This window comes from Salmo salar, chromosome ssa04, assembly GCF_905237065.1.
Source record: "Salmo salar chromosome ssa04, Ssal_v3.1, whole genome shotgun sequence".
Taxonomy (NCBI): domain Eukaryota; kingdom Metazoa; phylum Chordata; class Actinopteri; order Salmoniformes; family Salmonidae; genus Salmo; species Salmo salar.
The window spans coordinates 41,263,782-41,287,467 of record NC_059445.1 but is presented as its reverse complement, the minus strand read 5'-3'; the positions used below and the strand labels follow the sequence as shown (position 1 = coordinate 41,287,467).

At 47.2% G+C, this 23,686-nt stretch overlaps 1 protein-coding gene across 2 annotated transcripts in view; it reads left to right on the top strand.

Moving 5' to 3' along the window:
* Positions 1-18,526, top strand: part of LOC106603099 (ephrin type-B receptor 4a) — a 33,124-nt gene extending 14,598 nt beyond the window's left edge. Inside the window, exons 2-16 of one of the 2 annotated variants that reach the window (XM_014196312.2) lie at positions 852-922; positions 1,328-1,609; positions 2,974-3,364; positions 6,940-7,092; positions 8,580-8,915; positions 9,041-9,165; positions 9,390-9,564; positions 12,706-12,805; positions 14,210-14,271; positions 14,440-14,553; positions 14,660-14,907; positions 15,388-15,603; positions 15,697-16,040; positions 16,528-16,686; positions 16,884-18,526. In XM_014196312.2, the coding sequence (XP_014051787.1) occupies positions 852-922; positions 1,328-1,609; positions 2,974-3,364; positions 6,940-7,092; positions 8,580-8,915; positions 9,041-9,165; positions 9,390-9,564; positions 12,706-12,805; positions 14,210-14,271; positions 14,440-14,553; positions 14,660-14,907; positions 15,388-15,603; positions 15,697-16,040; positions 16,528-16,686; positions 16,884-16,989 (2,882 nt within the window). In that variant the 3' untranslated portion in view covers positions 16,990-18,526. Of the gene's footprint in view, positions 1-851; positions 923-1,327; positions 1,610-2,973; positions 3,365-6,939; positions 7,093-8,579; positions 8,916-9,040; positions 9,166-9,389; positions 9,565-12,705; positions 12,806-14,206; positions 14,272-14,439; positions 14,554-14,659; positions 14,908-15,387; positions 15,604-15,696; positions 16,041-16,527; positions 16,687-16,883 lie in introns of both variants that reach the window. The other variant, XM_014196310.2, reaches the window with a different exon arrangement.
* The last annotated feature ends 5,160 nt before the right edge of the window (positions 18,527-23,686 follow it).

Sequence of the window (23,686 nt, the reverse complement as noted above, 5' to 3'; positions counted from 1 at the left end):
CATTTTCGCAGGAAAAGAAATCATTTCAGCTCCGCTTGCCTGTGACATTTCTGCATTGTTCCAGTTCCGGGCCCCAGTCCGTATTGAATTACTCAATCATAGCAGAACAGTTCTTGGCTGTTAGGGACCTGGCAGTCTGCCTACACTCCAGGAGATTACGCAGAATCAATTCATTTGTAACCACGGCTGGAGGGGTGTTGTGGTGCTGTAGGTGTATGCGCAAGACAAGTGTGTGTGTGTGTGTGTGTGTGTGTGTGTGTGTGTGTGTGTGTGTGTGTGTGTGTGTGTTTGTGTGCGCACCGTGACTACTCCGGGTAGTTTGTTGTGTGCGCGTGCATCCATGTGTCTATTGCGTTGCGCATGTGGCATTTTGAATATCCCCTTGTTCCCACAGCTAGTCCATATGCCCCCCCCCTCCCTCTGAGAATAGAGAGGTTTCTCAGCAGGTTCTTTTTTAGCTAGAAACAAGGGGGGCTTAGGGGGGGCTTAGGACAGACCTGTATGGCACACTGACCGCAAACATGGAGGAGAGGGAGGGTGGGAGGGGTGTAGGGCTAAACAGCGCTAAAAGGCGAGGAAGGGAGCAGGGTCCATTTGGCTCGGGACTCAGTTGCTCCCTCTCTCTGTAGTGACTATATAATCAACCGCCTCTCCCTCCCTCTTTACATTGAAGCGGAGCGTTTAGCTAGAGCCGGCTGAATGACACAGTTCTACTGCCTCAGTCAGTTGATCACGGTGAGCACCGGGAAAGTGTGTCTGTCCGTGCATCTCTGCGACGGCCGTTGGAAGTGTGTGAAGTGTCCTCCCGTGCAGTGTGTGTCCCCTCACATCTCTCGTGTCCGTCTTCACAGAGGTCCTGATGAACACTAGGACCGAGACGTCAGATCTCAGATGGACCATCTACTCGCGTGACAGCCCTCTGGTGCGTAGACTGGCCCCCAAGCCTCTCTCTCTCTCTCTCTCTCTCTCTCTCTCTCTCTCTCTCTCTCTCTCTCTCTCTCTCTCTCTCTCTCTCTCTCTCTCTCTCTCTCTCTCTCTCTCTCTCTCTCTCTCTCTCTCTCTCTCTCTCTCTCTCTCTCTCTCTCTCTCTCTCTCTCTCTCTCTCTCTCTCTCTCTCTCTCTCTCTCTCTCTCTCTCTCTCTCTCTCTCTCTCTCTCTCTCTCTCTCTCTCTCTCTCTCTCTCTCTCTCTCTCTCTGTGTAGAAATAGGTCCATCTCATCCTGGATCCTACCTTTGACCTCACTTTATTCCTCATAAGTTTAGAATCTGTTTACCCACTGTATGACAATGTCATTGATGGGCGTGCTATCTAAACATATTTTCTCAGTGGGAGGAGGTGAGTGGTCTGGACGAGGAGAACAACAGTGTGAGGACCAATCAGATCTGCCAGACGGACGGCTTGTCCAGCCATTGGCTGCGCAGCGGGCTGATCCAGCGGCGGGGAGCGTCCCAGGTGTACGTGGAGCTGCGCTTCACCATGATCGAGTGTTCGTCCAGTGTCACACACCACCGCAGCTGCAAGGAGACCTTCAACCTCTTCTACTACCAGGCCGACTCTGACGAGGCTACACCCACTCACCCATCATGGATGGAGAACCCCTATACTAAGGTACACAGCTATTGTATACACACACACACACACACACACACACACATCAGCACTCAGCAACACATTCCTCATGGATGAAGAACCTCTACACTAAGGTATACACACCAAGGGTTGGAACCGGTTCAGGGAACAGAACCGAAAACCGGAAAATAACAAAAGTATTTGAGGAACAGAATCAGAATCAGAAACGAAAGTGATCTATACTGTTTTGGAACAGAAACGTTCTTTTTTAAAGCATGGGAGCTGGTTAATAACGTCATTTTTTCCCCAGTTCCACAAAAATCGCAAAACAAAACGCCTATGCAAAGCCCTCACTCTGTCAATTCCAGTGTCTGCCTGCCTGCCAGCTGGAAGTGTGTGTGTGTGTGTGTGTGTGTGTGTGTGTGTGTGTGTGTGTGTGTGTGTGTGTGTGTGTGTGTGTGTGTGTACTGTAGGTTACCTGCCCCTCCCCTCTGAAGCATAGGTTACTGTAGCCTACGACAACATTACAAGCGTGATTCGGAAATTAAGGAGAGATGTTTATAAGAATGGATGAACTTTTTCAATGCCAGTTAAGGATATTATAGTTATCATGTTTCACATTGGATTTCTGAACTGTTCTTAAATTCTAGCGCTGCTCTGAAAACACGAGCTTGTTAGCTCGGGTCCAACGTGAAACCGACTGGGAAGTTCAAAGACTTTCAAAGTTCCTGCGTAGAAGCCGCTCTTCCGTAGATATAATTCTGTGGGCCTAATTCAGATCAGGCATGTCATGACAAGATGGTCGGCGCTGCAAGGCAAGCTTCCCCCATCCTCTCTCCCTCTCTCCCCACCCGCAAAATATGTCAGTTGCATCTCACGCCCTACATTGTGACTGGCAGCACAGTTTGTGTGTTTGTCTTTCATTATGATTAAGCCATGTTGTTACGGCGAAATACAATTAGCTCTTAACGACTTTACAGATTAAATCGCTTACCCGCTCAATAGCCAGTTGCTCTCTCTCTCTGCGTTTATTGGGGAAGTCATTTAATGTCGAGCTAAATAAAATTAAAATAAAACGATTTCAAAGGTTTGAAAAGGAAAGGAATATTAAACTGTACTTTTGGGTCTCGAACCGGTTCAGAACTTTATTTTTCTGGTTGGAACAGTGCAACGGAACCCCAAAAAATGATGGTTCTGTTCCCGAACGAAACGTTTGGAAAACAATTTGGGTTCCACACACAGCCTGCTCTACACACACTGACATACACAGATATACATGTACACCCGTTATGGATGGAATCCACTGGAATGTGAGTAGGCTGTTGGAATGTTGGATACCACGTAGAGATATTACTTCCTGTGTTTGTGTTGACCGTCTGCCTTTCCCTCCTGTCATCTTGTAGGTGGACACAGTGGCAGCAGACTTCCTGCTGAGGAAGGGCGGGGAGCGTAAGTTCAATGTGAAGACCCTGCGGCTGGGGCCTCTGTCTAAGAGGGGTTTCTACCTGGCCTTCCAGGCCCAGGGTGCCTGCATGGCCCTGCTGTCTGTCAGGGTGTTCTTCAAGAAGTGTCCCGCCCTGGTCAGCTCCCTGTCCTCCTTCCCTGAGACCGTGCCCCGCACCCTGGTGCAGGAGGCCCAGGGGGTGTGTGTGGACAACGCCGCCCAGCAGGGGCCCCGGCCACGCCCTCCCAAACTCTTCTGTGGAGAGGACGGCCAGTGGGTGGGCCAGCCCACTACGTCCTGTGGCTGTCTGCCTGGATATGAGCCTGCTGATGGACACAGCCGCTGTTCAGGTGAGAGGAAGGGGGGGGGGCAAGGGGAGTATGCCGTCTCATCAGTTTAGGTGGAAATCTATTCTGTCTGTCCTTTCACACTCACACAGAGTTGAGGCCTAAACAATGAAACAATGGAGAAGCGGCCGGGTGGGGGGTTAGGGGGGGGGACAGGAGAGAAGAGGCTTACAGAAGCAGTATTAACCGGGAGTGTTGTGGTGGGGCAGGTTAAAGCCTGGGGGGACTGAGGGAGGTCGGGGAGCAGGGCATAGGTTAGAGGTGAGGGCGGTGTCACAGGGCTGGGCGGCTGAGGGTGGCGCTTAGGACATGTCACGACTGGCTGCCAGACGGACCCAGTGAATCAGCCATGAATGGAGGGAGGGGAAGAGAGGAGGGAGGGAAAGAGAGGAGGGAGGTTGCAGGTAAAGAATCTTCCATTACCGGTACATCGAAGCCAACCTGACAACGGAGAGAAGCAGGGAGTATTCTCTCTGGGGAGGTACAACTCTCCTAATGAGTCAAATTATCCATGTACACACACACACACACACACACACACATTCACAGGTGGAGAGAAACAGATGGACAGAAATAATGATAGTGTATAATGAAAAGCCAAATGTTTTACTCAAGCCTCTTGTTTGAAGAGAAAAAAAGTACGGAAATGTCTGCACTCACTACTGTAAGTCCCTCTGGGTAAGAGTGTCTGCTGAATGACTCAACTGGAATGTTCTTATGTTCTATCCTCCATTTCAGTGGTTAGATACAGTCTTTTGCTGCTCTGACAGGGAGTTGCTCTTGGGCCAAAACAGCCACACTCAGCAGGTCATTACAGGCACTCTGCATCATTGCAGATGACTGAAAATGTTGGAGAAGAGCTCGTAAAGGCAGTAATAGAGCTCTGCCAAGCTAACGCCAGCACACACACTGGTACGCACACGCACACAGTACGGGACACTTCTCTTCCTCGTGTCCACACCATCACACAGACACAATGCCACAGGCAGGTGGTGGGTTGCCTCTGTCTAGCTAATTACTGTGCTCTTATTTAGTTCTTTCAGTGTGTGTGTGTGTGTGTGTGTGTGTGTGTGTGTGTGTGTGTGTGTGTGTGTGTGTGAAACGGGCCTCCACCCCTGTCTCCCACTCCCCCCCTGGAGAAATGTAAAGGCAAGGTCACAATAGGGTCACATTCCACACTCTGTGCTTTAAGGAGAATGGGAACACTCTCTCAACTTCTTCTTCTCTCCCTCTCTCTCTCTCTCTCTCTCTCTCTCTCTCTCTCTCTCTCTCACTTTGTCTCTCCCACATGCTACCGCCTCAGTAGCACTTGTCTGCACAATGACATTAGCATACACACACAGCCAAGTATATCATTTAGCGGACAGTGTTTAACTTCTGTTGCTGTCTTCTCGTTTTAATGTAGCAGGTTGTACTCTTATTTTAGCATCCCTCTCCACCAAAGAGGAAAGCGTGTCATTAAAGGCAGTGTGTGTGGGTTGATGTATGGAGAGTGTGCCGTCGTGGGGGGGGGTCATAAAGCTCTTTAAGTGGCCCGGTTGGAGCCTATCTGTTAGCTATAAAACTCTCTCATCCCACCAGCAGCCGGTCTTTCTCTATCTCTGTCTCTCTCTCCCTCTTTCTCTGTCTTTCTCAGTCTCCGTCTCTCTCTTTCTCCGCCCTCTGTCTGTCTTTGTTTCTCTCGGTCTCTGCCCCTGTGCGGCTTCGATGCTCCCTGGCGTCTGGTCACTGAGGTCGAGTCTGTTAAGGGAACTCTGACCCTCAGACCTTCTGTCAAAAAGCCTTTTACTAAGATGCATTGTGTAGTCTGCTCAGTATCGCTGTACGGATTCTTTTGTGATTCTTTGGAGATACTTATGGTTTGTGTCCGGTACCTGTTTGCACATGTTTTTAAAGCATGCACTTCTATAGTACATGGACTACTATTCAAAGGCCCTCTTCACACACAAGAGAGAGAGAGAGAGAGAGAGAGAGAAAGAGAGAGAGGGTGAAAGTTACACCGTGTACACGGATAACAAAGAGAACGTCTATTTATACTGTCTGGGAAAGGAAGGCCAGGGCCACTTGAATTGTAATGATGTCATCTTATTCAGCGATTAGGTTTGACGCGGGGCTTTTATGTAGCTTCCTGCCTGGCTGAGTTAGCACCTTAACTGTTTAACCTCCCTATTTGGTTAATGATAACTCGGCTCCAGGGAGCCGGAAAATCCTCCACTGTTAGACAACCCGGCTTTGTATTAATCCTGTAAACAGTGTTTCCCCTATATTCATTTGGCAGTGGCGGGCCGCGGCTGCTCAAACTTTGCCGCCACTCCAAGAAATATGATATATATATGATGAAATATGATATATATGAGGAAATATGATATATATGAGAAATATGATATATATGATGAAATATGATATATATATGATGAAATATGGTTTAAAAATATCAATATTTTTGGGAGGGTAAAATGTTGTCAGTGTAACCTTAAATGACTAAAAATAGATATAAGTATGTAGAAAATATAAAGAAGGTATATCTTTTTCAATAAGATCATGTTTGAGTACGAACAATCACCTATAAATACTCAACAGTCAGAGAGAATCTCACTTTTAAAAAATGTCATGGCATGGGGCCCCCCATTGATTTTGTTATATCGTTTGAGTCACCCAGATAGCGTAAGAACACGGCATAAGCTACGGCAAAATGTGTAGAAAACGCAGGAAATGTTCTTTTAAACTGCCGATTTTCTCTCAGAAACGCTGATCTACCCATTAAACATAGACACAGTACAAGTGGAACAACCCAAACTAGCTCTACCTTACTGCTGATGACTTGCATAACCGTGTTATTCGATCCAGAAAATACAGTACGATAAAACCCAACTTTATTGTTCCTCACGGGGAAATTGCAATTAGTAGATAACAACTAAAACTTCAGTTATTTTCCTAAGTAGAGCAGCAGCAGTTTGTTAAAGTCTTTATCCATGGATGGTGTGTGTATGTGATGTGATGTGGCTCGTTGTCATACTGAGTGGGTGTTATGACTAATGTTTTAGGAGTCTGTTATTATTACCCAGTACTTCACAGGGGCTCACATAGCTCAAATTAGACCTTCAATATCCGCAAATGAATACATACGATCCCCAGTTATGTATTTGATTCATTTCTGTAGCCGTTTATTTAAACAGAAAGTGAACAGAGCAGATATTACAATAACACATGCGCACACACACACACACACACTCGCTGTGCCGGATCACCCCTCGCTGAATACGCCCAGTGCGTCAGGGAGCGAGCTTGATTTATGGGCTGTTTACACTGAAGCCGGGTGTCCGTGTGAGTCGAAAGGATCAGAGGAGAGGCGAGCGCATTCACATCCATTTCATTGTGTTTATGTATCTTGGCGATGATTAATGAGCGTTCCTGTACTGTTTGTCTTTTTTTTAATATGCTTTTTGGCTCCCAACCCGACCTGCTATGATGGGACGCTATGCTGCCTGTGGTGTTGGTTTCTGATGTTACGGTTTGTGGCGACGTTCAGGGCCGTACTAACTTTCCTTCTCCCCTCTCGCTCACCCTCGTCCTCTCAGCCTGTCCTGTGGGCCAGTTTAGGTCCGCCTCGGGGGGCCAGTGCCATGCCTGTCCAGGGTTTAGCCATGCTATGGTGACGGGCTCACCTGTGTGTCAGTGTCGTCCAGGTTACCTCCGCGCTGATTCGGACACCCCAGACACCCCCTGCACCAGTAAGTAAACACACACCAGTGGAGGACAGCTCATAGTAATGGCTGGAACGGAGCGAGTGGAATGTCGTCCAACACATGGAAACCACATGTTTGATGTATTGTTTTATTTTTTATTTAACCTTTGTTTAACTAGGTCATCAGTTAAGAACAAATTCTTATTTACAATGACGGCCTAGGAACAGTGGGCTAACTGCCTTGTTCAGGGGCAGAACGACATATTTTTTACTTTGTCAGCTCGGGGATTTGATCTAGCAACCTTTCGTGTACTGGCCCAATGCTCTAACCACTAGGCTACCCTGCCGCCCCATACATACTCCACCCTTTATCTACTCTCCCCGGATACTCTGTTTCTGCGCTATTTTCTTTCCCTTTCAACTTGAGTTTCACTTGTTGCCCTCCCTCCTTTGTTGTCCCTTGCCCCTCTTCTATTTCTGTTCTCTGGTGTTGTGCTCAGCCCCTCTCACCTGCTCTGTGGCCTTTTGTCCCAGGGCTGAGAGTATTGAGATGCGGTTCCTTTGTAACGGGTGTAGAGCGGGGGCGGAGCCTGGATGTCACTCCCAGGAAGGGAAGCGTTGATGGGTCGTGAGGGACACCTCAGTGTGGATTCAGGAATTTCAATTCAGCCACGTGTGATGTGTGAACTGGAGGCCTTTTGCATTGGGCACGCTCACTCAGAATGGCCACGAAAAGAGTTCGCAAGGAACAGCAGTCTGAAACTCGTCTGAAGACTGAAACCCGTCGAGGACAAACAGAATTCCCCGTAGACTCTGCTCGCCTATTAAATCACAGGTTAAGTTACAGCTGTCCCTAATTAAGTCAGACAGTTGATTTATTTGACCGCTCCAGATGTTTTGACTAATCACAAGCCGTTTTTCCCCCTCATCCTAGATGTTGACGTGAATTAAACCTAAATAACAGTAGGCCGTTGTGATGGTACACAAATGCCTCCTACTTGTGGCCACCCCAACCTCCCAGAGAGCATTGTGGCTGATTTGACTAAGCACTACTATCACAGAAGCTGTAAATGGCCAAGCCACTGGCTCAATGACAAGGCACAGTCTCCTTAGCAGGAACTAATTCACACTGGCTGAGTGGCATTGCAATTGTGTTCCGCTTGGCTGGCAGCAATCACAATCCCCCTACTACAATCTTTAGCTGCTGATCATTATAATTTAAAATGTAGACGTGTGTAATTGGAGCACCAATTCAATTCTGCATCACAATGTTGTTTCCTGCTGTGCCCCCTCAGCCTCTCGTCCCTGGTGGCTCCTCCAAACGCTAGCTGGAAATGTATCTGGAACATGACGAGTAGCATGCAAGCGATTTAATTGACAATGCAAATCTGAAACAGAGGAACCGTATTATGTCACATTGGGCCAGTAAAGTGCCTTCAAATAGAAAATGTGTTAGTACTTTTGTCTGATGAAATATTAGTGATTTCCTGATGAGGTGGTGTGTGACCCTCTCCTCTCCCCCCTGTCCTTCAGGACCCCCCTCTGCCCCGCGTAGCATCGTCACCCAGATTAACGACACCACGGTGACCCTAGAGTGGAGCGAGCCCCAGGACAGTGGTGGCCGGACTGACCTGAGCTACTCTGTGGAGTGTTCTCTGTGTGGGGCCCCCTGGGGCCCCTGCTCTCCCTGCGGGGACAGTGTCAGCTACCGGCCCTCTCAGCGTGGCCTGCTGGGCCGCAGGGTGGTGGTCTGGGGCCTCATGCCTCACACTACATACACCTTCTCCATCCAGGCCCTCAACGGGGTCACCCCGCCCAACGGCAAGGGGGCACCCAGCGACAGTGTCAACATCACAACCAGTCACGACGGTGAGAGAGAGACACAGAGAGGACGAGAGAAGGGTTTGTGGTTGGGGTCGTATGGTTAGAAGAGGAAGATTGAATGTTGTTTTTTTATCTTATAATGTCGTTTCTTTGTGTTGGTCTGAGTGCAGTTCCAGTTCTGGTGTCTGTGATCAGGAAGAGTATCTCTACAGAGAGCAGTCTGACTCTCCACTGGTCAGTTCCAGCCCAGCTGCACTACACCATCCTGCAGTACCAGCTACGTTACTGTGAGACGGTGAGGATGACCAGACGCTCTGTCCTCCCACTGTTAAATACTCTAGCTCTGACTCACCTCAGATCTTAGGGAGTCGACCGTTACATCTGTGTACATCACTCTGACCTCCCTCCCACTGGCTCAACCTGGCGCTCTTATCTGCTTTTGTTCTCCCACCGTCCCGCCATCCCTCTCTTCCTCTATCCCGCTCTCTCTCCGTCCCTCTCTCTCTCTCCGTCCTGCAGGAGCGTCGAGGTGAGGAGCAGGAGCAGTTGTGTAGCTACAGGGAGAGTGACAGTAACCAGGTGGTGCTGAGCGATCTCCGCAGGGCCACTCAGTATGAGGTGCAGGTCCGGGCTCGCACCATGGCCGGCTACGGCAGCTTCAGCCCAGCAGCCTCCTTCCGCACCATGCCTGATGGTAAGGAAAGGCCCAGGCTTCACTCTTTCAGGGAGGCCTATCCATGTCCAGGCTCACAAAGTATTCTGGGGGTTTTCACCTTTTTTGTGTGTTCTTTCCACCTTCTTGTTAATTTGCCAAATCACATTAGTTCATTAGTTACAACATTAGTTTTAGTTACAACATTAGTTCATTAGTTACAACATTCATTAGTTACAACATTAGTTCATTAGTTACAACATTAGTTCATTAGTTAAGACATTAGTTCATTTGTTAAGACATTAGTTCATTAGTTACAACAGTAGTTAATTTGTTAAAACATTTGTTCATTAGTTAAGACATTAGTTAATTAGTTACAACATTAGTTCATTAGTTATGACATTAGTTCATTAGTTAAAACATTAGTTCATTCGTTACAACATTAGTTCATTAGTTACGACATTAGTTCATTAGTTACGACATTAGTTCATTAGTTACGACATTAGTTCATTAGTTACAACATTAGTTCATTAGTTACAACATTAGTTCATTAGTTACAACATTAGTTCATTAGTTACAACATTAGTTCATTAGTTATGACATTAGTTCATTAGTTACGACATTAGTTCATTAGTTATGACATTCATTCATTAGTTATGACATTAGTTCATTAGTTACGACATTAGTTCATTAGTTACAACATTAGTTCATTTGTTACAACATTAGTTCATTAGTTACGACATTAGATCATTAGTTAAGACATTAGTTTTAGTTACAACATTAGTTAATTAGTTATGACATTCATTCATTAGTTATGACATTAGTTCATTTGTTACAACATTAGTTCATTAGTTACGACATTAGTTCATTAGTTACGACATTAGTTCATTGGTTAGTTCATTACTTACAACATTAGTTCATTAGTTACAACATTAGTTCTATAGTTACAACATTAGTTCATTAGTTATGACATTCATTCATTAGTTATGACATTAGTTACAACATTAGTTCATTAGTTACGACATTAGTTCATTAGTTATGACATTCATTCATTAGTTACGACATTAGTTCATTTGTTACAACATTAGTTCATTAGTTACAACATTAGTTCATTAGTTATGACATTCATTCATTAGTTACAACATTAGTTCATTTGTTACAACATTAGTTCATTAGTTACGACATTAGTTCATTAGTTACGACATTCATTCATTAGTTATGACATTCATTCATTAGTTACGACATTCATTCATTAGTTACGACATTAGTTCATTAGTTACGACATTAGTTCATTAGTTACGACATTAGTTCATTAGTTATGACATTAGTTAATTTGTTACGACATTAGTTCATTAGTTACGACATTAGTTCATTAGTTACAACATTCGTTCATTAGTTACAACATTAGTTCATTAGTTACGACATTAGTTAATTTGTTACGACATTAGTTCTATAGTTACAACATTAGTTCATTAGTTATGACATTCATTCATTAGTTACGACATTAGTTAATTTGTTACAACATTAGTTCATTAGTTATGACATTAGTTCATTCGTTACGACATTAGTTCATTAGTTACGACATTAGTTCATTGGTTAGTTCATTAGTTACAACATTAGTTTTAGTTACAACATTAGTTCATTAGTTACGACATTAGTTGATTAGTTATGACGTTCATTCATTAGTTACGACATTAGTTAATTAGTTAAGACATTAGTTCATTAGTTACAACATTAGTTCATTAGTTACATAGTTCATTAGTTACAACATTAGTTCATTAGTTACGACATTAGTTCATTAGTTACAACATTAGTTCATTAGTTACGACATTAGTTCATTAGTTACGACATTAGTTCATTAGTTAAGACATTCGTTTTAGTTACAACATTAGTTCATTAGTTACATAGTTCATTAGTTACAACATTAGTTCATTAGTTACAACATTAGTTCATTAGTTACAACATTAGTTCATTAGTTACGACATTAGTTCATTAGTTACGACATTAGTTCATTAGTTACGACATTAGTTCATTAGTTACGACATTAGTTAATTTGTTACAACATTAGTTCATTAGTTACAACATTAGTTCATTAGTTACGACATTAGTTCATTAGTTACAACATTAGTTCATTAGTTACGACATTAGTTCATTAGTTACGACATTAGTTCATTAGTTACGACATTAGTTCATTGGTTAGTTCATTAGTTACAACATTAGTTTTAGTTACAACATTAGTTCATTAGTTACGACATTAGTTCATTAGTTACGACATTAGTTCATTAGTTATGACGTTCATTCATTAGTTACGACATTAGTTCATTAGTTATGACATTAGTTCATTAGTTACAACATTAGTTCATTAGTTACGACATTAGTTCATTAGTTACAACATTAGTTCATTAGTTACAACATTAGTTCATTAGTTACGACATTAGTTCATTAGTTATGACGTTCATTCATTAGTTACGACATTAGTTAATTTGTTACAACATTAGTTCATTAGTTACAACATTAGTTAATTAGTTACGACATTAGTTCATTAGTTACAACATTAGTTCATTAGTTACAACATTAGTTCATTAGTTACAACATTAGTTCATTAGTTACAACATTAGTTCATTAGTTATGACATTAGTTCATTAGTTAAGACATTCGTTTTAGTTACATTAGTTCATTAGTTACGACATTAGTTCATTAGTTACGACATTAGTTCATTAGTTACGACATTAGTTCATTAGTTAAGACATTCGTTTTAGTTACAACATTAGTTCATTAGTTACAACTAGTTCATTAGTTACAACATTAGTTCATTAGTTACGACATTAGTTCATTAGTTACGACATTAGTTCATTAGTTACGACATTAGTTCTATAGTTACAACATTAGTTCTATAGTTACAACATTAGTTCTATAGTTACAACATTAGTTCTATAGTTACAACATTAGTTCTATAGTTACAACATTAGTTCTATAGTTACAACATTAGTTCTATAGTTACAACATTAGTTCTATAGTTACAACATTAGTTCATTAGTTACAACATTAGTTCATTAGTTACAACATTAGTTCTATAGTTACAACATTAGTTCATTAGTTACAACATTAGTTCTATAGTTACAACATTAGTTCATTAGTTAAGACATTTGTTTTAGTTACAACCTTTTTTTCTTTGCGTCTCAGGGCATGACTCTCCTTCCCAGCTTCTGGTGACCGGTGTCCTTATCGCCATGGGGATGCTGCTGCTTGTCACTGTCATCACTGTGGCTGTCTTTTGCATACGGTGAGAACCAGGGAGAGAGGGAGGATTGGGGGAGGGGGAGAGAGAGCGGGCAAGATGGGGACAGAAATACTGTAATGTGAATTTTACAAAAAGGGAAAAGCTAAAATAGAAATCTGGGTCTTAACATTTGCCATGCTTTTGTCTTTTTGCAGCCGCTGACTGTTACCTTCGTACACTGTGTCATATTTGAGCGAAACTCTCAAAGAGCCAAATCATTTCTCTTTGTGACTTTGTGCTTACGGGGCTAGAAGTTATTCCGCTCATGATAACACTTTCCCTTGGCTTCATTGTTTCAGCAAATAGCTCCACATGCCCTCTGAAAAAAGGTTCTGGGAATGTAGGGAACTAGAGAGTGAGAAAGAGAAAGGGAGAGTGGGAAAGGTAGAGAGAGAGGGGGGGGGTTGGAGAGAAGGGGTGAGAGAGAGCGGGAAAGGTGAATAGAGAGAGAGAGGTAGAGAGAAAGGTAGAGAGAAAGAGGGGGGGTGGAGGGAAGCGGTGAGAGAGCAGGAAAGGTAAAGAGAGAGGGGGGGGGTTTGGAGAGAAGGGGTGAGAGAGAGCGGGAAAGGTGAAGAGAGAAAGGGGTAGAGAGAGGGAGAGAGAGAGGTAGAGAGAGAGAGAGGGGGGGGTGGAGGGAAGGGGTGAGAGAGCATGAAAGGTAAAGAGAGAGGGTAGAGAGAGGTAGAGAGAGAGAGAGGGTGGAGAAGTGGGGGTAGACAGGATGCAGCCGTCCCAGCCCTGTCTCCACAGGACAGGAGAACAATAGCTCTAACCTTGGGGCACACACTACACACACATGCAGAGTTGTGCACACACATACACACACATTGTGTATTTGCGCATACACTAAGAAGTACACAGTGTGTACACCCTCACGCACACACACACGCGCTCACACTCACAGTTGTCGGCCTGGTTCTACCGCCAGATGAGGGTGGAACAGTGGAACAGTATTGCTATTTTGGGCCAGGAGGAGAGTTAGAGAGAGACAGAGAGAGAGAGAAGCAGGGGTCCAGTAGCTACAGGGCTGTACAGTCCTACTGGGATGGGCCTGGGCCAAAGGAAGTCTCACTAATGGAGCCCTCCATCACAGCAGGCACAGACACAGAGTGGCTCCTGAATGTGCAGAACAGTAGAGGGCCCAGGGTCAAGGCATTACTTCATCTACCAGTCATGTATTGTTTCTGAGACCGAGAGAGAGACTAAATGAGCTTGTTTGTGACACTAAGAAACCCTCACACACCCTAACCAGTGGTGTTACGTCACTGGACTAGCAATCTCTTTCTTCCCCTCTCTCTCTCTCTCTCTCTCTCTCTCTCTCTTTCTCTCTCTCTCTCTCCGACCCCTCGCCCCTTTTCTCTCATCCCCCCCTCTTCCTCTCCCACACACTGTTCTTCTCGGTAGTAGACACAGCAGAATGAAGGACCCAGAGCTGAGTGACAAAAACGGCCAGTACCTCCTGGGCCAAGGTGAGTACACACATACACACACACACACACGCACACACGCACACACATAGAAATACTGCATACAGCTATTTTCAAAGTCATGTTTTTCATGTTTTAGTCTGTCTGTTACTTTGGCTGTTCCGTCGTTGACTTCCCCCTACCCTCCCTCTACTCCTCTCCTCACCTCAGGAGTCAAGGTCTATATTGACCCCTTCACTTACGAGGATCCTAACGAGGCCATACGGGAGTTTGCCAAGGAGATCGATGTTTCCTTTGTCAAGATCGAGGAGGTCATCGGTGCCGGTTGGTCTCTCTCATCGCTTTGTTTTTCATGATGTAAACAGACTGGTTGGTATGGTGCTGCAGTATCATGTTTGACCTAAAGTGTATTTCCCTGGCTCGGCCGTAGGGGAGTTTGGGGAGGTGTGTCGGGGTAGACTGAAGGTTCCAGGGAAGAAGGAGAACTATGTGGCCATCAAGACGCTGAAGGGCGGCTACACAGACAAGCAGAGGCGGGACTTCCTGTCGGAGGCCAGCATCATGGGCCAGTTCCAGCACCCCAACATCATCCACCTGGAGGGCATCATCACTGCTTCCTGTCCCGTCATGATCCTCACTGAGTTCATGGAGAACGGAGCGCTCGACTCCTTCCTTAGGGTCGGTCTATCTATTGTCCTGTCACGTTGTCTCTCCGAGAGTCCTTTACACACACACACACACACACACACCAACTTGGCCGTGACCCTGCTCTCCGGGGGTGTCCCAGGGGGAGTTGGGACATAAATATACATTTGAGTCATTTAGCAGACGCTCTTATCCAGAGCAGTTAGTGCATTCATCTGAAGATAGCGAGGTGAGACAACCACATGTCACAGTCGTAGTCATTTCATTTTTCCTCAATAAAGTAGATATCAGCAAAGTCAGAGCTAGTAAGGGGGGAAAAACTCCAGTGGGAGTGTTACTTCACACTTTTTTTGGAGGGGGGGGGTTAAAATACACTCAGGACAAATATAATCCCCCACCAAATTATTATTATTATTATTACACATAAACACACACAAATGCAAACGCACACACGCTCCACTTGTTCTCCTACAATTCAAACTTCCCCATCTCTCTCTCTCTCTCTCTCTGTAGTTGAACGATGGTCAGTTCACTCCCATCCAGCTGGTGGGCATGCTGCGTGGCATCGCTTCGGGCATGAAGTACCTGTCTGAGATGAGCTACGTCCACAGAGACCTGGCCGCCCGCAACATCCTGGTCAACAGTAACCTGGTGTGTAAGGTGTCTGACTTCGGCCTGTCCCGTTTCCTCCAGGAAAACTCCTCAGACCCCACCTACACCAGCTCTCTGGTGAGACTTACCGTTCTTCCTTCATACCAATCCCATAGTGCATCTGGTTATGGTGTGTGGTTGTTGACCCCCCCCTGTCCTCTCTTCTATCAGGGTGGTAAGATCCCCATCCGCTGGACCGCCCCAGAAGCCATCGCCTTCAGGAAGTTCACCTCAGCCTCCGACGCCTGGAGCTACGGCATCGTCATGTGGGAGGTCATGTCGTTCGGGGAGAGGCCCTACTGGGACATGAGTAACCAGGACGTGATCAACGCCATAGAGCAGGACTACCGCCTACCGCCGCCCCCTGACTGCCCCGCCCACCTCCACCAGCTGATGCTGGACTGCTGGCAGAAGGAGCGCTCGGCCCGCCCTCGCTTCGCCGCCATCGTCAGCGCCCTGGACAAGCTGATCCGCAACCCCGCTTCGCTGAAGATCGTGGCCCAGGAGGGTGCAGGGTGAGTGGGCACAGATCTCTAGGCAAGGGGCTGGGTGTGGAGGGTGTGTGGAGAGTCAGAGAAGGCCAGTGTGGGATTGAACACAGCCTGTGGTAAAGACAAGGAGATGCCTGTCTCACCAGCTGGAGAGAATATACTCTTAAAAGAGCCCAGTCTTTATTCTATTGCTTCATCCCTAGAATACAGTCCTGTCTGTCAGAGTCAGTCTACATTAACCTCCTACTGTCCCTCCTCCTCTGTCCTGCTGTGACCTGTCACACTCTAACTGTGCCCATTCTCTCCCCCTATCCCACCCCGAATACTAACCTGTCACTCACAGCTTGGGCCACACCCCCTTCCCCCCTCCAACAGCCATTGTTGTTCCCTGCCACTCATGCAGCCTTAGATCCCGCCCCCATTCTGTGGAAATGCCTGTCCCTCAAGGCTACATGCCTGTGAGGCCCCTGGTGTGCTGGTGACAGAGAGAGTGTGTGTCCCCTGTCCCCAGGCCGTCCCACCCCCTGCTGGACCAGCGGACCCCCCCGGCCCCCTCAGCGTGTGGCTCCGTAGGGGAGTGGCTGAGGGCCATCAAGATGGAGCGTTACGAGGACAGCTTCCTCCAGGCAGGCTTCACCTCTGTAGAGCTACTGGCCCAGATCACTGCTGAGTAAGTTCACAGGTCACACCCGCAACAATGAGTCTCTCTGACTTACAAACCTCTTGAAGTTGAGTCCCACTCTACGACCGTAGCTCTATGTCTCTGTCCGCCTATCTGTCAGTCACTCAGTCTGTCTGTCTGTCGGTCCGCCTGTCTGTCAGGCCTTCTGTCCGTCTGTTTATCTAACAGTATGTCCTTGTCCTCAGGGACCTGCTGCGTCTGGGAGTGACCCTGGCTGGACACCAGAGGAAGATCCTGTCCAGCATCCAGACTCTGACCATGACCAAGAGCCCTGGCACCATACGCTTCTAACCCCGGCACCATTCACCTTGACCCCTGACCTCTGACCCTCACCCAACACAGACACCAGCACGCACACAGCACATCGCACACCCATGGATCCAACCAGCACCCTGCTACAACCACACAGTCCCCGACCCTGGCACCAGCCGGGCCCATTCTTAGAAGTCCATCAGTGACTGGGCGTAGTGACAGCACCGCAAGTTGAACTAACTGTAGATGACCTTCCCTACATCCTGAGCAACCTGTCCTTACTGATCAGTCAAGTGATCAGTCAGGCCTGGTGCTGAGGGCTGGTAGGAGGCTGCTGGGCTCTCGATCCTCGATGCAGTGAAAATAATACAAGAGGTTAGCTTTATGCAAAACCTCTTTCAGTGAGGACCCATTACACTTCTTTGCTCATCTGAAGTTACGGGTTTTACGCGCCCAACCAAACTTCTGGGAGAGTGTGATCGTCCCCTTTTGATAGGCTGCTGGAGCCTCTCAGACTGCCTCTCTGGCCAGTTCACCCTCACTCCGCCTCCACTGCTTCAGTGTTTACCTGTGGTCCTAAACAAACTGGTGATACCATTGGAGGAACAGGTCAGTGCCAATGCCAACCCAAGGACTAAAGCTTATCTATTGGTGTATTTCGCCAGTGGCAGACTGCAACATGGATTATTACTCCATGGGAATTATACGATGATGTGGTGTGGAGGGGTGACACCTTTTTCAGCGGACCCGGAAAACGTGTGTTTGGACTCGAATCGGCCTCACTTTTTCCTTTGGTTTCAAAATGGCCTCGGCTTTCCTCAGGTGTTATGGGTAATGTAGGCGTTTGGACCAGAACAGACTGTAGTCATACAAGCCTTCATTTCCTTATCTTCTTCAGTGACAATGTGTGACCCTCCTGGGTCAGTCGTGTGGGAGGAGAGCAGGACTGAGACGTATCAGCACTTTTATATATTGAACAGACAGAAGTTGGGTTTTTAGTCAGTTCTCTGTCTCTCCACCCCTCCTGTCAGCAGCTACATTACTTCCTGTGTTTCTCTTGGAGTATGGCTGGCTGGCATTTCCACTTCCTGTTGCTGCTGGACTGGGCAGCTCACTTCCACACACTCAGACTGAAGGAGGTCCCTGACCATTTTTACTTGGGACTTTGACCAGGAAAAATACCAGTCTGGCCTCTCATTATTTGGTTGATATTATAGGTGGTCAGTTTTTCGTCTTGCTCGAGTGCCATTTGATCTTCTATGTGGACTGATATCAAAATGCCTGTTCTATAAAGCAGAAAGCCCTCCCTGGGTTATGTAGTTAGATCTGCCATACAGAAGTCTCTTCAGATGCCACCATTTTCACATGTTTGGGGATATTGTGTGGTTCCTTGTTAACTAAAGGATTGTGGGAAATGTGGTCTTCACATTGAGGATCTGTTATGAAAACGGGAACCCCTCTTTTATAAAATTCCCTTTCAAAATATAATGTATAGATATGTATGATTTGATTCGCCCATCCTTTCTGTGTGTAATCTGTACTCAGTCACAATAAATACACACACCGGTGTCAATCATCGAGACTCCTCATTTAGCAGCGAACTGAGCTCATAATAACGACATGTTACACACACTCCCTCCAGAGATCTCAAACGCGCACACATTAATGCAAACACGCGCACGAATACAGAACGAAAAACACATGGAAGTGCGCGCACACTCGTGCATTCTAAGTGAAGCATCCCAAAAACAGAGTGCATACGCTCACCTACAGTATAATATCCATACTCCTGTAATCGTTTTAAGGTGATCCGTTTCCTTGGCAGCTCTTGTTTCAGACATTCCTCCCTGCAGATACTGTGACCTTCTCCACGGTGAAGGAGTGGAGGGGGGAGATGTGGTTCGGGGATTGAGCTTACACCCCTCCTCACCCTCACCACTTTCAGCTTAACTCCCTCGTGGACATTCCTCTCTCCTTCCTTAAGAGGGACAGCCCAAACCACTGAGAGCTCTCAGCCTGTCCTTGACTCTGTTCTCTGACACTTAGCTGGATGTTCTCCCCTCTGTTCCTCAGCTTTCAGTCCACTGGAATAGTCCCTACTTTGCTCTCACCCTGCCCCTGCTACTACGGCCCCAGAGCCACGGCCCCAGAGCCACGGCCCCAGAGCCACGGCCCCAGAGCCACGGCCCCAGACCCACTGACTGAGAGCCACAGCCCCAGACCAAGAGCCTCAGACCCACAGCCCCAGACACACAGCCTCAGACCCACTGACTGAGAGCCACAGCCTCAGAGCCACAGCCCCACAACCACAGCCTCAGAGCCACAGCCTCAGAGCCACATTCTCAGAGCCACAGCCTCAGAGCCACATTCTCAGAGCCACAGCCCCACAACCACAGCCTCAGAGCCACAGCCCCACAACCACAGCCTCAGAGCCACAGCCCCAGACCCACAGCCCCAGAGCCACAGCCTCAGAGCCACATTCTCAGAGCCACAGCCCCACAACCACATTCTCAGAGCCACAGCCCCACAACCACAGCCTCAGAGCCACAGCCCCACAACCACAGCCTCAGAGCCACAGCCCCAGACCCATAGCCCCAGAGCCACAGCCTCAGAGCCACATTCTCAGAGCCACAGCCCCACAACCACATTCTCAGAGCCACAGCCCCACAACCACAGCCTCAGAGCCACAGCCCCAGAGCCACAGCCCCAGAGCCACATCCTCAGAGCCACATCCTCAGAGCCACATCCTCAGAGCCACATCCTCAGAGCCACATCCTCAGAGCCACATCCTCAGAGCCACATCCCCAGAGCCACAGCCCCAGAGCCACAGCCCCAGAGCCACAGCCCAAGAGCCTCAGAGCCACAGCCCCAGAGCCACAGCCTCAGAGCCACAGCCTCAGAGCCACAGCCCCAGAGCCACAGCCCCAGAGCCACAGCCCCAGACCCACAGCCCCAGACCCACAGCCCCAGACCCACAGCCACAGACCCACAACCACAGCCTCAGAGCCACAGCCTCAGAGCCACAGCCCCAGAGCCACAGCCTCAGAGCCACATTCTCAGAGCCACAGCCCCACAACCACATTCTCAGAGCCACAGCCCCACAACCACAGCCTCAGAGCCACAGCCCCACAACCACAGCCTCAGAGCCACAGCCCCAGACCCATAGCCCCAGAGCCACAGCCTCAGAGCCACATTCTCAGAGCCACAGCCCCACAACCACATTCTCAGAGCCACAGCCCCACAACCACAGCCTCAGAGCCACAGCCCCAGAGCCATAGCCCCAGAGCCACAGCCCCAGAGCCACATCCTCAGAGCCACATCCTCAGAGCCACATCCTCAGAGCCACATCCTCAGAGCCACATCCCCAGAGCCACAGCCCCAGAGCCACAGCCCCAGAGCCACAGCCCCAGAGCCTCAGAGCCACAGCCCCAGAGCCACAGCCTCAGAGCCACAGCCTCAGAGCCACAGCCCCAGAGCCACAGCCCCAGAGCCATAGCCCCAGACCCACAGCCCCAGACCCACAGCCCCAGACCCACAGCCCCAGACCCACAGCCCCAGACCCACAGCCCCAGAGCCACAGCCCCAGACCCACATCCTCAGACCCACATCCCCAGAGCCACATCCCCAGAGCCACAGCCCCAGCCACAGAGCCACAGCCCCAGAGCCACAGCCCCACAGCCACAGCCCCAGAGCCACAGCCTCAGACCCACATCCCCAGAGCCACAGCCCCAGAGCCACAGCCTCAGAGCCACAGCCTCAGAGCCACAGCCCCAGAGCCACAGCCTCAGAGCCACATCCTCAAAGCAGTCAGAACAGCTCAGAGAGAGATCACCACAGGCTTCCTCACACAGACTGTCTCAACTCTTACTCTGGGTGTCGTTTTTTTCCCACTGCGTTCAAGCGAATGTATGTGTTTTGATTATCTGTGTTATTGATGAGTCATTGCCAGGTCCCATGACCCTAATGTGCCCTACGCTCGGCTGTTTCAGAGGAAGTGTGTCACAGAGATAAACAATGAGAGGATGACCCCTCCGAACTCTGACCCTTATTCAATGTAAAACAATAAATACCCTCTCCAACCACACCAGCACACTTCAAATAGGGTCTTTCTGCTGAAATCTGCCATTAAGTCCTGCTCTTAATTCTCCACACTAATACAATAAGTGTAGTGTCCCAGTTTGTAATGGTTTTATAATTTGACGTTTTCAACACAGGCAGTCCTGGGCTGTGTGAGTGGGTGGGTGTGAGAGATGGGTATTGAGCTAGCTCTGGTTTCTGGTGTTGACAGTGTCTTTGTGACCTTTAACCCCTATCTGAATGCCCAACCATTAGGGCCTTTGTTGAGGAGATAAGAGACTGGGCCAATCAGGTTTCAGCACTAAAGTAATTGTGTCATTCCCCTTGCATTCCTGCGTGCAGTCAAGTGTGGAGCCAGGGTGGTGGAGGCCCGAGCAGAAAGACAGGTGTGTATGTTTGAGTGTGAGGAAGAGAATCTGTGTATGTGGTGGGGTTGTTGAGAACTGTGTCTGGTTACTTTCGTTCCATATAGACTTCTTCTTACTGCCAGGAGCAGGTCGTGGAGAATGCCTCTTGGGATTGAGGACTAAAGTTACGAGATTTTATCCATTTAATTATCAGTGTGTCCATCCATCTCTCTGTCAACCAGTCTGTCTGCTTTTTGTGTGTCCACAACGACACTGGCCAGCCTCTCCGTCTGTCTGTCTTTACTCAAGCTTCAGTGTGTGTTTGTATAGTCATCACGCACATATCCCTCATCCCCTTATCTGTCAATCTGTCTGAACTTCCTCTATCTATCGTTCCCTCTGTCCACACATCCACACCATCCATCTCATCCCCTGTCCCTTTCTCTCCCTTATTGGATGATCTCCCCTAACCATGTAATGAGGAATTGAAGGGTCTGGGGGTGTAGCCTTCCATTACCCTACATCCTCCCCCCCCGTGCTGAAACTCAAGCCCCAGGCTTCTAGGTCTCTCTGGCCACCTCTGGGTAAGGATACCAACAGGCTCAGAGACAGTTTCTATCTACAACCCATCAGACTGCTGAACACTTGAACTGGACTGACCACCTGCACTGAATCTCTGCACCTTAGCATTCATGTACTCACACACACACATACACACACACACACACACACACACACACACACACACACACACACACACACACACACTACACACACACTACACACACTAACACACACATATACATTGATGCTACACACACATCACAACTCCTGTTATTATTGCTAAATACTGCACAATTTAGCACCACAATCCCCTCTTCCCCCAAAACATGTACAAATATTAGACTATAAATTGTGCCTTCCTGTATTATACTTGTGCTAAAATGTTTATTCTATTCTACCGAGCCATTTACTTTACGTTCGTGTTCTTATCTTGTATTATTTCTTATTGTTGTTGCGTTGTCAAGAAGGAACCTGCAAGTCAGCATTTGGTTGAACGATGTATGCCAGTGGTTCACAACCAGGGGTACTAGGACCCCTGGGGGCACTTGGCCTATCCACATGAGAAGACTCATGAGACCATAGTCCTACTGCTAAAATGCACATGAGGAGGTAAATCAGGGATACTCTAGGCAGAGAGCAGAGCAGTGGTGGAAAAAGTTCCCAATTGTCATACTTGAGTACAAGTAAAGATACTTTAATAGAAAATAACTCAAGTTAAAGTGAAAGTCACCCAGTAAAAGTAAATGTAATTGCTCAAATATACTTAAGTATCAAAAGTAAAAGTGTAAATCATTTCAAATGATTAATTTACGGATAGCCAGGGGCACACTCTAACACTCAGAATATCATTTACAAACAAAGCATTTGTGTTTAGTGAGTCCACCAGATCAGGGGCAGTAGAGATGACCAGGGATGTTCTCTTGATAAGTGTGTGAATTGGACTCTTTTCCTGTCCTGCTAAGCATTCAAAATGTAAGGAGTAGTTTTAGGTGTCAAGTAAAATGAATGGAGTAAAAAGTACATCATTTTCTTAAGGAATGTAGTGAAGTTAAAGTAAAAGTTGTCCAAAATATAAAGAGTAAAGCAAAGTACAGATACCCCCCCCAAAAAAACTACTTGAGTAGTACTTTAAAGTATTTTTACTTAAGTACTTTACACCACTGATGTATACTATGTGTATCCTGTACATATGACTTAGAAAACGTGAAACTTGAGTAGCAAGTGGAAGAACACGAGTTATTCCAAGAAGCCACCAAAAAGAGTGAGAAAGAATGACTTTGAGGTGAGAGGAGTGATGTGATGTATTTTATGTGTGTGGGGGGATGTTGAAATGTGCCCATTATCTTTAGCTGAGTGCTGACCTCTCATAGCTTTCTTATCAAGGTGAGTTCTGTTTTAAGGATTAGCTTGGCCAGGGCCCCACTGCTGCTCTTAATTCTCACCAAATTGTCAGGCAAGGGGATTTCTTCACTCTAATTTAAAACCCCTTCTCTGCCGTTTAATTCCACTGTATGACTGACAACTCCAGCTGAACTCCCTGATCCCAGGACAGCATTTCACACGGCTCTGCACAGCCATCTTATACAACTCCAGCTGAACTCCCTGATCCCAGGACATCATTTCACACGGCTCTGCGCGGCCATCTTATACACACCTCCCTCGGAGAGAACGTCTGACCTCCAAAGGATCTTAGCTCCTATATTTTACCTTCTCCAAAGGCGGAAGTTGGGTAGGACAGAAGTTGGTCA